Genomic DNA, 12,500 nt, shown 5'->3' with positions numbered 1-12,500 from the left:
CAAATACACCAAACAGTGTTGTGGGTGTTTCCCCCACCCTCCCTCCCTGTACCCCCCACCCTCCCTCCCTGTACCCTACAGGGTGCTTGGCATGGTGTGAGAGACATAGTGTTGTGGGTGTTTCCCCCACCCTCCCTCCCTGTACCCTACAGGGTGCTTGGCATGGTGAGGGAGACATAGTGTTGTGGGTGTTTCCCCCACCCTCCCTCCCTGTACCCTACAGGGTGCTTGGCATGGTGTGAGAGAAGTAGGGTTGTAGGTGTTTCCCCCACCCTCCCTCCCTGTACCCTACAGGGTGCTTGGCATGGTGTGGGAGACATAGTGCTGTGGGTGTTTTCAACACCTTTTCCTGCAAGCTAGTCACACCTTGACAAAATGTCATCAGACTATTGGGGTGGCATCATCTATACTTATGCTTGTATCCTTGTTGTAAGCTAGTCAGACCTTGACAGAATGTCAATAGATTATGGGGTGGCATCATGTATGATTATGCTTGTATCCTTGTTGGTGAAGACAATGACCCATGACCTGTGAATGTCGGTGAAGACAATGTCCCATGACCTGTGAATGTTGATGAAGACAATGACCCATGACCTGTGAATGTTGGTGTAGACAATGACCCATGACCTGTGAATGTTGGTGAAGACAATGACCCATGGCCTGTGAATGTTGGTGAAGACAATGACCCATGATCTGTGAATGCTTGTGAAGACAATGACCCATGACCTGTGAATGTTGGTGAAGACAATGACCCATGAGCTGTGAATGTTGGTGAAGAGAATGACCCATGACCTGTGAATGTCGGTAAAGACAATGACCCATGAGCTGTGAATGTCGGTGAAGACAATGACCCATGGCCTGTGAATGTTGGTGAAGACAATGACCCATGAGCTGTGAATGTTGGTGTAGACAATGACCCATGAGCTGTGAATGTTGGTGAAGACAATGACCCATGACCTGTTAATGTTGGTGAAGACAATGACCCATGAGCTGTGAATGTTGGTGAAGACAGTGACCCACGACCTGTGAATGTCGGTGAAGACAATGACCCACGACCTGTGAATGTCGGTGAAGACAATGACCCATGACATGTGAATGTTGGTGAAGACAGTGACCCATGACCTGTGAATGTTGGTGAAGACAATGATCCATGACCTGTTAATGTCGGTGAAGACAATGACCCATGACCTGTGATTGTTGGTGAAGACAATGACCCATGACCTGTGAATGTTGGTGAAGACAATGACCCATGACCTGTGAATGTTGGTGAAGACAGTGACCCATGACCTGTGAATGTTGGTGAAGACAATGACCCATGAGCTGTGAGTGTTGGTGAAGACAATGACCCATGACCTGTGAATGTTGGTGAAGACAATGACCCATGACCTGTGAATGTCGGTGAAGACAATGACCCATGACCTGTGAATGTTGGTGAAGACAATGACCCATGACCTGTGAATGTTGGTGAAGACAGTGACCCATGAGCTGTGAATGTTGGTGAAGACAATGACCCATGACCTGTGAATGTTGGTGAAGACAATGACCTATGACCTGTGAATGTTGGTGAAGACAGTGACCCATGACCTGTGAATGTTGGTGAAGACAGTGACCCATGAGCTGTGAATGTTGGTGAAGACAATGACCCATGACCTGTGAATGTTGGTGAAGACAATGACCCATGACATGTGAATGTTGGTGAAGACAATGACCCATGACCTGTGAATGTTGGTAAAGACAATGACCCATGACCTGTGAATGTTGGTGAAGACAATGACCCATGACCTGTGAATGTTGGTGAAGACAATGACCCATGACCTGTGAATGTTGGTGAAGACAATGACCCATGACCTGTGAATGGTGGTGAAGACAATGACCCATGAGCTGTGAATGGTGGTGAAGACAATGACCCATGACCTGTGAATGTTGGTGAAGACAATGACCCATGACCTGTGAATGTTGGTGAAGACAATGACCCATGAGCTGTGAGTGTTGGTATACACGATAACCTCTTGCTTCAAGATGTCAAGCTCCATAAACCGGCTCCACTTTTCTTGTCACGTGTGTTACTCTTGTCACGTGTGTTACTCTTGTCACGTGTGTTACTCTTGTCACGTGTGTTACTCTTGTCACGTGTGTTACTCTTGTCACGTGTGTTACTCTTGTCACGTGTGTTACTCTTGTCACGTGTGTTACTCTTGTCACGTGTGTTACTCTTGTCACGTGTGTTACTCTTGTCACGTGTGTTACTCTTGTCACGTGTGTTACTCTTGTCACGTGTGTTACTCTTGTCACGTGTGTTACTCTTGTCACGTGTGTTACTCTTGTCACGTGTGTTACTCTTGTCACGTGTGTTACTCTTGTCACGTGTGTTACTCTTGTCACGTGTGTTACTCTTGTCCAATTACCCGTACTTTGTATCTGAATTCTAAATGTATTTATTGATAGAAACATTCTCCACCAAAGCATATTCGCAGTTTGACAATTCCAATAGACAACACTTTTTCTAATGTTGGCAGGAATGTGCTACCATACCACATGGCCCACCTCAGTGTCATTTAATGAGCTATGCACCCCGGGTACACAGAGTGTTGACACCACGCATACAAGAGGACTTGGAATAATTCAACCAGGAAGTTTTTCCCTGCGACGTTGGTCCACACCTTGTGTTCGTTCTGTTGCGTTCCGTCTTAGCACTGTACAACGATTTGTTCTCAGTATCTCAGTATTACAACTTGCTTCATTGCTGTTTTAATCAGTAAATGACGTTCGTTTTGCAATCAAGACATAAACGGAAGTGCCAGATAGTGAACCACCGAGTTTGGAGTTTGACCGACAGTACTGTGTTAGCCTACTTTACGCCAAAAAGAAATGATTCAAGGTTCAGGGGGTCATAGGATCATAAGACATCACGGTTCGTGATGTGTGATGTGTTGGGCTGAGGACTGTGAACTGTAGCGTTACAACTACACAACACAGTGCTGTAAAAAGATCAGTGTAACACGTGTTGTAGTGTTGGGTTGAGGACTGTGAACTGTAGCGTTACAACTACACAACACAGTGCTGTAAAAAGATCAGTGTAACACGTGTTAATGTGTAAAGCCAGCAAAGATTAGGTAAAGGAAAGGAGTGTAAATTACTTTTCAAACTATTGCGTGCATATTAAACATGCGTACAGTCGATAAGTCACCTCATCTGAGCAAGTAACGGTTTGCATTTGATAAAAACAATCAAATAAAAAAATCTCTAAACAAAAACAAAAAAAGATTTTCTGAGTTGCAAACAGAATGTCCCGCACTTGTAATGACGCTGACGTGCACTGTGAATCCTACAGGGTACAACCACTCACTGGGACGTCGTTCTGCACAAAGGACGCTTCCAGTCTATTGATATCAACCCGTGCACTGTGAATCCTACACGGTACAACCACTCACTGGGACGTCGTTCTGCACAAAGGACGCTTCCAGTCTATTGATATCAACCCGTGCACTGTGAATCCTACACGGTACAACCACTCATTGGGACGTCGTTCTGCACAAAGGACGCTTCCAGTCTATTGATATCAACCCGTGCACTGTGAATCCTACACGGTACAACCACTCACTGGGACGTCGTTCTGCACAAAGGACGCTTCCAGTCTATTGATATCAACCCGTGCACTGTGAATCCTACAGGGTACAACCACTCATTGGGACGTCGTTCTGCACAAAGGACGCTTCCAGTCTATTGATATCAACCCGTGCACTGTGAATCCTACAGGGTACAACCACTCATTGGGACGTCGTTCTGCACAAAGGACGCTTCCAGTCTATTGATATCAACCCGTGCACTGTGAATCCTACACGGTACAACCACTCATTGGGACGTCGTTCTGCACAAAGGACGCTTCCAGTCTATTGATATCAACCCGTGCACTGTGAATCCTACAGGGTACAACCACTCATTGGGACGTCGTTCTGCACAAAGGACGCTTCCAGTCTATTGATATCAACCCGTGCACTGTGAATCCTACAGGGTACAACCACTCATTGGGACGTCGTTCTGCACAAAGGACGCTTCCAGTCTATTGATATCAACCCGTGCACGGTGAATCCTACAGGGTACAACCACTCATTGGGACGTCGTTCTGCACAAAGGACGCTTCCAGTCTATTGATATCAACCCGTGCACTGTGAATCCTACAGGGTACAACCACTCACTGGGACGTCGTTCTGCACAAAGGACGGACAAGGTGTTTGTGGCGACTATCAGTGACAAAGTAGTCTACCTGACTGTGAAACATGACTTGTGTCAGTGATTATGTAGTCTACCTGACTGTGAAACATGATTTGTGTCAGTGACTGTGTAGTCTACCTGACTGTGAAACATGACTTGTGTCAGTGACAGTGTAGTCTACCTGACTGTAAAACATGACTTGTGTCAGTGACAGTGTGGTCTACCTGACTGTGAAACATGACTTGTGTCAGTGACTGTGTAGTCTACCTGACTGTGAAACATGACTTGTGTCAGTGACAGTGTAGTCTACCTGACTGTGAAACATGACTTGTGTCAGTGACAGTGTAGTCTACCTGACTGTGAAACATGACTTGTGTCAGTGACTGTGTAGTCTACCTGACTGTAAAACATGACTTGTGTCAGTGACTGTGTAGTCTACCGGACTGTGAAACATGACTTGTGTCAGTGACAGTGTAGTCTACCTGACTGTGAAACATGACTTGTGTCAGTGACAGTGTAGTCTACCTGACTGTGAAACATGACTTGTGTCAGTGATTATGTAGTCTACCTGACTGTGAAACATGACTTGTGTCAGTGACAGTGTAGTCTACCTGACTGTGAAACATGACTTGTGTCAGTGACAGTGTAGTCTACCTGACTGTGAAACATGACTTGTGTCAGTGATTATGTAGTCTACCTGACTGTGAAACATGACTTGTGTCAGTGATTATGTAGTCTACCTGACTGTGAAACATGACTTGTGTCAGTGACAGTGTAGTCTGCCTGACTGTGAAACATGACTTGTGTCAGTGATTATGTAGTCTACCTGACTGTGAAACATGACTTGTGTCAGTGATTATGTAGTCTACCTGACTGTGAAACATGACTTGTGTCAGTGACAAAGTAGTCTACCTGACTGTGAAACATGACTTGTGTCAGTGATTATGTAGTCTACCTGACTGTGAAACATGATTTGTGTCAGTGACTGTGTAGTCTACCTGACTGTGAAACATGACTTGTGTCAGTGATTATGTAGTCTACCTGACTGTGAAACATGACTTGTGTCAGTGATTATGTAGTCTACCTGACTGTGAAACATGACTTGTGTCAGTGACAGTGTAGTCTACCTGACTGTGAAACATGACTTGTGTCAGTGATTATGTAGTCTACCTGACTGTGAAACATGACTTGTGTCAGTGATTATGTAGTCTACCTGACTGTGAAACATGACTTGTGTCAGTGACAGTGTAGTCTACCTGACTGTGAAACATGACTTGTGTCAGTGACAGTGTAGTCTACCTGACTGTGAAACATGACTTGTGTCAGTGACAGTGTAGTCTTCCTGACTGTGAGACATGACTTATTTCAGTGACAGTGTAGTCTACCTGACTGTAAAACATGACTTGTGTCAGTGACAGTGTAGTCTACCTGACTGTGAGACATGACTTGTGTCAGTGACAGTGTAGTCTACCTGACTGTGAAACATGACTTGTGTCAGTGATTATGTAGTCTACCTGACTGTGAAACATGACTTGTGTCAGTTACAGTGTAGCGTCTACCTGACCGTGATAAATTACTTGTGTCAGTGACAGTGTAGTCTTCCTGACTGTAAAACATGACTTGTGTCAGTGACAGTGTAGTCTACCTGACTGTAAAACATGACTTGTGTCAGTGATTATGTAGTCTACCTGACTGTGAAACATGACTTGTGTCAGAGACAGTGTAGTCTACCTGACTGTGAAACATGACTTGTGTCAGTGATTATGTAGTCTACCTGACTGTGAAACATGACTTGTGTCAGTGATTATGTAGTCTACCTGACTGTGAAACATGACTTGTGTCAGTGACAGTGTAGTCTACCTGACTGTGAAACATGACTTGTGTCAGTGACAGTGTAGTCTACCTGACTGTGAAACATGTGTTGTGTCAGAGACAGTGTAGTCCACCTGACTGTGAGAAATGACTTATTTTAATGACTGTGATTTCTGACTGTGACAGTGATTTCTGACTGTGAGAAAGGACTTGTGTCAGTGACAGTGAATTCTGACTGTGAAAAATGACGTGTGTCAGTGACAGTGTAGTCTGCCTGACTGTGAGAAATGACTTGTGTCTGCGACAGTCTGTGAAACTTGACTTGTGTGAGTGACAGTGTAGTCAGCCTGTCTGTGACATATGCCTATTATGAGCCGTGTTAGCGAGCCACACCCGACCTCGGTCAGTAACACACAGCACGCCACACTCTGCATTCATGACACGTTGTGTGGTGAAAACCTGGAACATTTTGTCTGAAGATTTACCTATTGAGCTATAGGGGAACCAGACGTGCGTAATTCTGTCACTGAGCCTGATATAACCAGAGCATGGCATGTGTAGAGACTGATACTCTAACCGGGTGTGAGAGATTCTCTAACCGGGTGTAAGGGAAAGACAAGTAGTTGATCAAAACCAGCAGAACAGGACATTGTGAACCTGGACTGATCCTCTAACCGGGTGTAAGGGATTCTCTAACCGGGTGTAAGGGATTCTCTAACCGGGTGTAAGGGATCCTCTAACCGGGTGTAAGGGATTCTCTAACCGGGTGTAAGGGATCCTCTAACCGGGTGTAAGGGATTCTCTAACCGGGTGTAAGGGATTCTCTAACCGGGTGTAAGGGATTCTCTAACCGGGTGTAAGGGATCCTCTAACCGGGTGTAAGGGATTCTCTAACCGGGTGTAAGGGATTCTCTAACCGGGTGTAAGGGAAAGACAAATTGTAGATCATAACCAGCAGCACAACGCGGGTAGCTCTCTGTCCTTCCCAAAAGCAACAAAGCGCGCAGGTCACATTGAGTGAAGGTTTGAACCCGAGACCATGGCGGCCAGAAACTCGCAACAGGCACAGGCTGAGCCCTGGCGGCAGATCGTGACGTCACTCTACCCTGACGCTCTCACCCGTACCTACTGTGTGCCGCCGGTACAGTTCAACAGGGTGCCCTACTTCAGGGGCACTGCACCCGGTACCGGTGAGCCCGTGCTTGTGTTGCCAAACTGTCCGACTGGTGGCGCCCTTGTGCACACAGCTCCCCCGTCCCGTCGCCACTTCATCCCGTCATCACAGCACAGCCTGTGGACCCAGGAGTCACTGTCACAGATACATCTCGCGCCAGAAAGAGTGCAGGAAAGCGACATACGTGATGACTTTGCCCAGAACCACGTGATGCTGAACCTGCAGGAGCTTGGCGACAGTCGTCACGAGGCCATGTTCATCCTGTCTCAGCTACAGTTCGGCAGCTACCTCAACCAGCCTGCCTATGCCGCGGCCGCGAAACAGCTCCCACGACCCAAAGACTTAGCACAAGATCGTCAGGGCGATTTTGACTTTCTGTTGATCCACCGCCAGCACGGCATTCTGATCGGAGAGCTCAAGTCTGTGGGGAAAACCAAGGGTGCCTCGAACGAGACAGTCCCTCCGGCCGATCCTGACCTTGCCCAGAAGGTGAAGCAAGCGGTCAACCAGCTGGACAAGTCGGAGAGAATGGTGAGGCACCTTGTGAGTGACATCGGACCTTGCATGACTGTCAAGAAAACTCTCTTCCTGCCTTACATCAGCAGTGCTCAGTTAGAGCGAGTCTTGGACAACGATGAACAGTTGGAACAGGTAACGAGAAAGGGAGAGAGGGAAAGAGGGAGAGAGTGAGAGAGAGAGAGAGAGAGAGAGAGAGGGAGAGGGAGGGAGGGAGGGAGGGAGGGAGAGGCAGACACACAGACAGACAAGAGTGACAGAGCTAGGGACAGAGAGAGAGAGAGAGAGAGAGAGAGAGAGAGAGAGAGGGAGAGAGGGAGGGATGGAGGGAGGGAGGGAGAGGCAGACACACAGACAGACAAGAGTGACAGAGCTAGGGACAGAGAAAGAGAGAGAGAGAGAGAGATAGAGAGAGAGAGAGGGAGGGAGGGAGGGAGGGAGGGAGGGAGGGAGGGAGGGAGGGAAGGAGGGAGAGGCAGACACACAGACAGACAAGAGTGACAGAGCTAGGGACAGAGAGCGAGAGAATAAAGAGAAAGAAAGAGAGATAGAGACACAGGGAGAGAGTGTGTGCTGGTCTCAGTACATTTACAATTGCTGCCTCACACACATACACACACACACACACACACACACACACACACACACACACACACACACACACACACACACACGCGCGCGCGCGCGCGCGAGAGCGTGCGCACATAGTCACACTGATGGATGTTTTGTCAGTTTCAACCAAGGAAATAATTATACTTGTGTCCCACACAAAGATAAAGTATTACGTACTGTACATGTATGTCTCTGCTGCAGGCGGTGTGTCAGAGCCTGGGTGCCGCCAACACAGCAGAGGCCGTCCAGCTGTGCTGTTGCTCTGACCAACTGTCCCAGCCTGCATCGTACTGGCACGTGACACCCGCCGTGTTATCACAGCTCAGCACCTGGTGGCAACACAGGATGGCCTGTACTGTGGACACTCGGCTCACTGATCAACTTTACCTGGACATCGTAGCCAGGTGAGAGAAATGACATCCATGTCAGTTTCGTCACATGCACAGTGTTGAAACAATGTTGGTATTCGACGTTTGAGTATTAATTATAATTTATCATTATCTTAATTGTTTCTGTTACAGGTTTGTTGGTCCGGCCACCACGGTGTCTGTACCCTGCTACAACGGTGTCCGTGTGGAGGTGCGGACGGCAGGCCAGGCGGTGGCGGAACTGGGGCGGAGGCTGGCACTTCTGGTTCTGACCCTGCAACAGCTGGACCTGATGAACCAAGACCCGCCACTGGTCTGCATTACGGGAGCGCCAGGAACAGGTGACAAGCTCACAGCTTCTCTTACTAGATTGTTTGTTTCTTATTTTGTTTGTTTGTTGTTGTTGTTGGTCTTGCTGCCGATTTAGGACTGTTCTCTTAACGATTTTTTGTCGAAGGAAGATGGAACACTAAAGCTCAGCCGTCTGTTTCGCGTTAAAGACTAACATCGGCGTGCGGCAGATGCAGCTCTAGTTTCTTGTGCTGGCAACACTAAATTTAGCTCTGTGGCCTTCTACTATAACAAGGTTCAGTCTCCTATGCGCACTCTGCTAACTAATTAAGCCTCCAAAAAAAGCTGTTCACATCCTGAACTCAGGTCAAGAGTTCGGCTCATTCTCTCCCTGACCGGACGCTACAGTCCTACGCGAATCTACAGAAAAATACAGAGTTATCTCCCATATGGTTTTCGCGAGCACTGATCTAAATTTGAGATCAGTGTTCGCGAGACGAAAATGATTGCAGATTGGCCGACTTCGACAGTGATCTCCGTTCTGTTCTTCACAGTTATGATAAAGACATCGTTCTAAGGTCAAAACAAGTCGAAATGTTGGGACTGCTGCCGGAAGGAGACCGTAATATATGGTTTCATCACTGTCAACTGGTTACAGAAAAAATCGTCTGCTCCAGTGAACGCCAAAACCAAACGGTTGGTTATCACGTGACACTTTTGCCATATTTAGAGTTGTTTGCACAGTAAATACAGCCGCGAAAAATAGCTCGCTTGAAACTGTCTTATATATCAATTCCTTTGTAATTTAAAAATTACAAAACACCATGAAAAATCATTATCGACGATCGCCAATCTGCTTATATCAATAATACATTACAAAAAGCTCTAATAATGTATAAAAAGAAAATATCGGTTTCCTTGCCAGACAAGGAAACTCAAGGCATCCTGTCAGGGAGAGAATGAGCCGAACTCATTTTGACCTGAGTTCAGGATGAGCAAACGCCCTGTATTTAGGGTCTTTGTTCAAAGTCGCGTGACAGTTTTCAACGGGAGTTTCTTCTCGACCAGAAGCCTGCTGGCAATTGAACAAAATGGGGGTTGTCTTTTTACATGGTTAACATCGCGATTATTTTGCTGCACCAACTATTGTCTGCCTTCTCCAGGCATGGGAATTGAAAAAGTAAAAAAGGCTGAAAATGTGTAAGTAAGCTCAAAGTCAACGCTAGCCTTACTAGGGGGGTCCGGGGGCATGACCCCCCGGAAAAAATTTTCTCCAAAGAACCCAAATTGTGCACTTTGGTGTCATCTGAGCTCCAAGGATGCCATTAAATTCAGTTTTCAGAACCATTTTTGCCTCCCTGATTTATTTTTTCGGCGGACACTTTAGCTTTTACGGCGGAACAAAAAACAAAAACAAAAAATCCGCGAAAATTTGCCTTTTGGCATCATCATCATCATCATCATCATCATCATCATCATCATCATCATCATCATCATCATCATCATCATCATCATCATCATCATCATCATCATCATCGTGAACAACAACAATAATTATTGTCGTCGCTGTTGTTGCAGCAAACGATACTGACAAAACAATGTTTCGGATTTCCTTATGGGGCTGTCACACTCTAGCGCTTTAGAGAAACTTATGTCTAGCGTATGAACAGTCAAAAAATAACGTCAATACATTGGCATACGTCGAAAAAAAAGCATCTAAATTTGACTAATGCATAACGTATTCATAGCGTACGTCTAACTTATTTGAAACACATCACTAACTTATATAAAACTTATGATAGCGTATTATAACGTATGTCTGCCTCGCCTTATGCCCAACGTATAAGTAACTTATGAGAAACCTATGCGCAGCGGGCTCGGCGTGTTTCGAACGATCACGTGACAATCACAATAAATATTGCGTCTCAGACAGAATATCATTCCACACTGTGCGAGCAACCCACATGGGTCAGAAGACGCAGACTGCTACCAAGAGCGGCAGAGGAAGAGCCATTTATATACAGGGACAGCAAAACGCCAATGATACGCTAGTTGTACGGTAGCGACACGTTCAGTAAGTTACACGATCGTCAGACATACTTCTAATACGTTAGATATAGGTAAGACATAGGTTACAAGTAAGTTTCTACTGTAATAGGTTATCGATAAGTTAGCTGTATGGTACACCTTCCTGCTAGCGTAGCTCGACGTATCTCAACGTATCTCGACGTATGAGTAAACTACCTGTAACGTATTTAACATATGCGTAGCGTATGTCTAGCGTATGCCTAACGTATGAAGAGTACGTCGGCATACGTCCACAAATTTTGAACATGTTCAAATTTTTGTTCTCGGTCTCAGCATACAACAACGTATGCCAGCTTATACCAGCGTGCTTTTAACTTATTACTACTTATAAAAAAAACTTACACCTAACCTATGTCAAACGTACTCCAGCGTTTCGATGACAATTCTCATAAGTCGGCATAAGTTACTGCTATTCGTTATAGTGTGACAGCCCCATAACAGTGCTCTGATGCCAGCTAGTTTGCTCAAATGACGTCTTAGTTGAATGAATGACGCGATGTGTATGACGTTGTTTTTTTGTCAAGTTTTACTCTATCGTCATCGTACCAGAACGTTCTAGTTTTGTTGGAGGACGGTTTGTTTTGTGCACGCTGTGTGTGTCGTCTGATTCCATCCAAAATGTGTCAACTGAAGGAAAGGCATCCAGCTGACTCGGAGAAAAGTTTGTTCATTTAGTCTCCATGAAATGTAATTTTCTAAAATAAGAATGTTCTTGGCAGTTATATCCATTTTGTTATGCTTATTGCTATGTTCCTGATGCTGTGTTTCGCGTGTAACTGGTGAAACGGACTCAATGTAACAGAGCCTTCCTTTCACATTGTATTATAATACATGTATATTGTTTAGGTTATATTTTATGTGTGAACAGGTAAGACAGTTCTGGTACTGCAGGGGTTGAGGTGGCTGATCGCGGGCCTACATCTTCCCTATCACCAGGGTCACGATGTGCAAGTCGTCTCTACGTGTAACACTGCCTTGTTTTCACATTGTCCTGCAATATATTAACCTTACTATTGTTTGTGTTCCAACAGGTAAGACGGTGGTGCTGGTGCTGCAAGGCCTGCGGTGGCTGCGACAGGGGCACGATGTGCACGTGCTGTCAACACGGTACAACACCCGGGCCGTCAGCACATCCATCAAACAGCAGCTGGAGATGTCGCTGAGCGCGGGCCCGACGCCTTCCCTGACACCAGGCAGCGTGTCGTACCACCGGTACGATATCTGGAACAGGGAGGCTGATGTCGAGCAGGCAGTCACCGACCTCTTGGCATGTGTGGAAAACGGCCACCTACACGTCTTGATCGACGAGGCGCGCTTTGACAGCAGGTTTGTGTTCATACGTGTGTGTGTGTGTGTTTGTGTTTGTGTGTGTGTGTGTGTGTGTGTGCGTGTGTGTGTGTGCGTGTGTGTGTGTGTGGGTGTGTGTG

General features: G+C 46.2%; 1 protein-coding gene and 1 long non-coding RNA gene across 2 annotated transcripts in view; both read left to right on the top strand.

Annotated features, from left to right (window-relative positions):
- Positions 1–2,987, top strand: part of LOC138972515 (uncharacterized) — a 15,994-nt gene extending 13,007 nt beyond the window's left edge. The window contains exon 2 of the long non-coding RNA XR_011457650.1: positions 2,517–2,987. This is a non-coding gene — a long non-coding RNA (uncharacterized lncRNA). The remainder of the gene's footprint in view (positions 1–2,516) is intronic.
- Positions 2,988–5,936: 2,949 nt separating this feature from the next.
- LOC138972514 (uncharacterized) overlaps positions 5,937–12,500 on the top strand; it is a 9,685-nt gene continuing 3,121 nt past the window's right edge. Inside the window, exons 1-4 of the mRNA XM_070345160.1 lie at positions 5,937–7,849; positions 8,528–8,730; positions 8,848–9,035; positions 12,105–12,399. Coding sequence (XP_070201261.1) covers positions 7,064–7,849; positions 8,528–8,730; positions 8,848–9,035; positions 12,105–12,399 — 1,472 coding nt within the window. The 5' untranslated portion in view covers positions 5,937–7,063. The remainder of the gene's footprint in view (positions 7,850–8,527; positions 8,731–8,847; positions 9,036–12,104; positions 12,400–12,500) is intronic.

This window comes from Littorina saxatilis, linkage group LG8 (assembly GCF_037325665.1).
Source record: "Littorina saxatilis isolate snail1 linkage group LG8, US_GU_Lsax_2.0, whole genome shotgun sequence".
Lineage (NCBI taxonomy): Eukaryota > Metazoa > Mollusca > Gastropoda > Littorinimorpha > Littorinidae > Littorina > Littorina saxatilis.
Note: the sequence above shows the minus strand (reverse complement) of the source record. Positions and strands in the feature narration are given on the sequence as shown.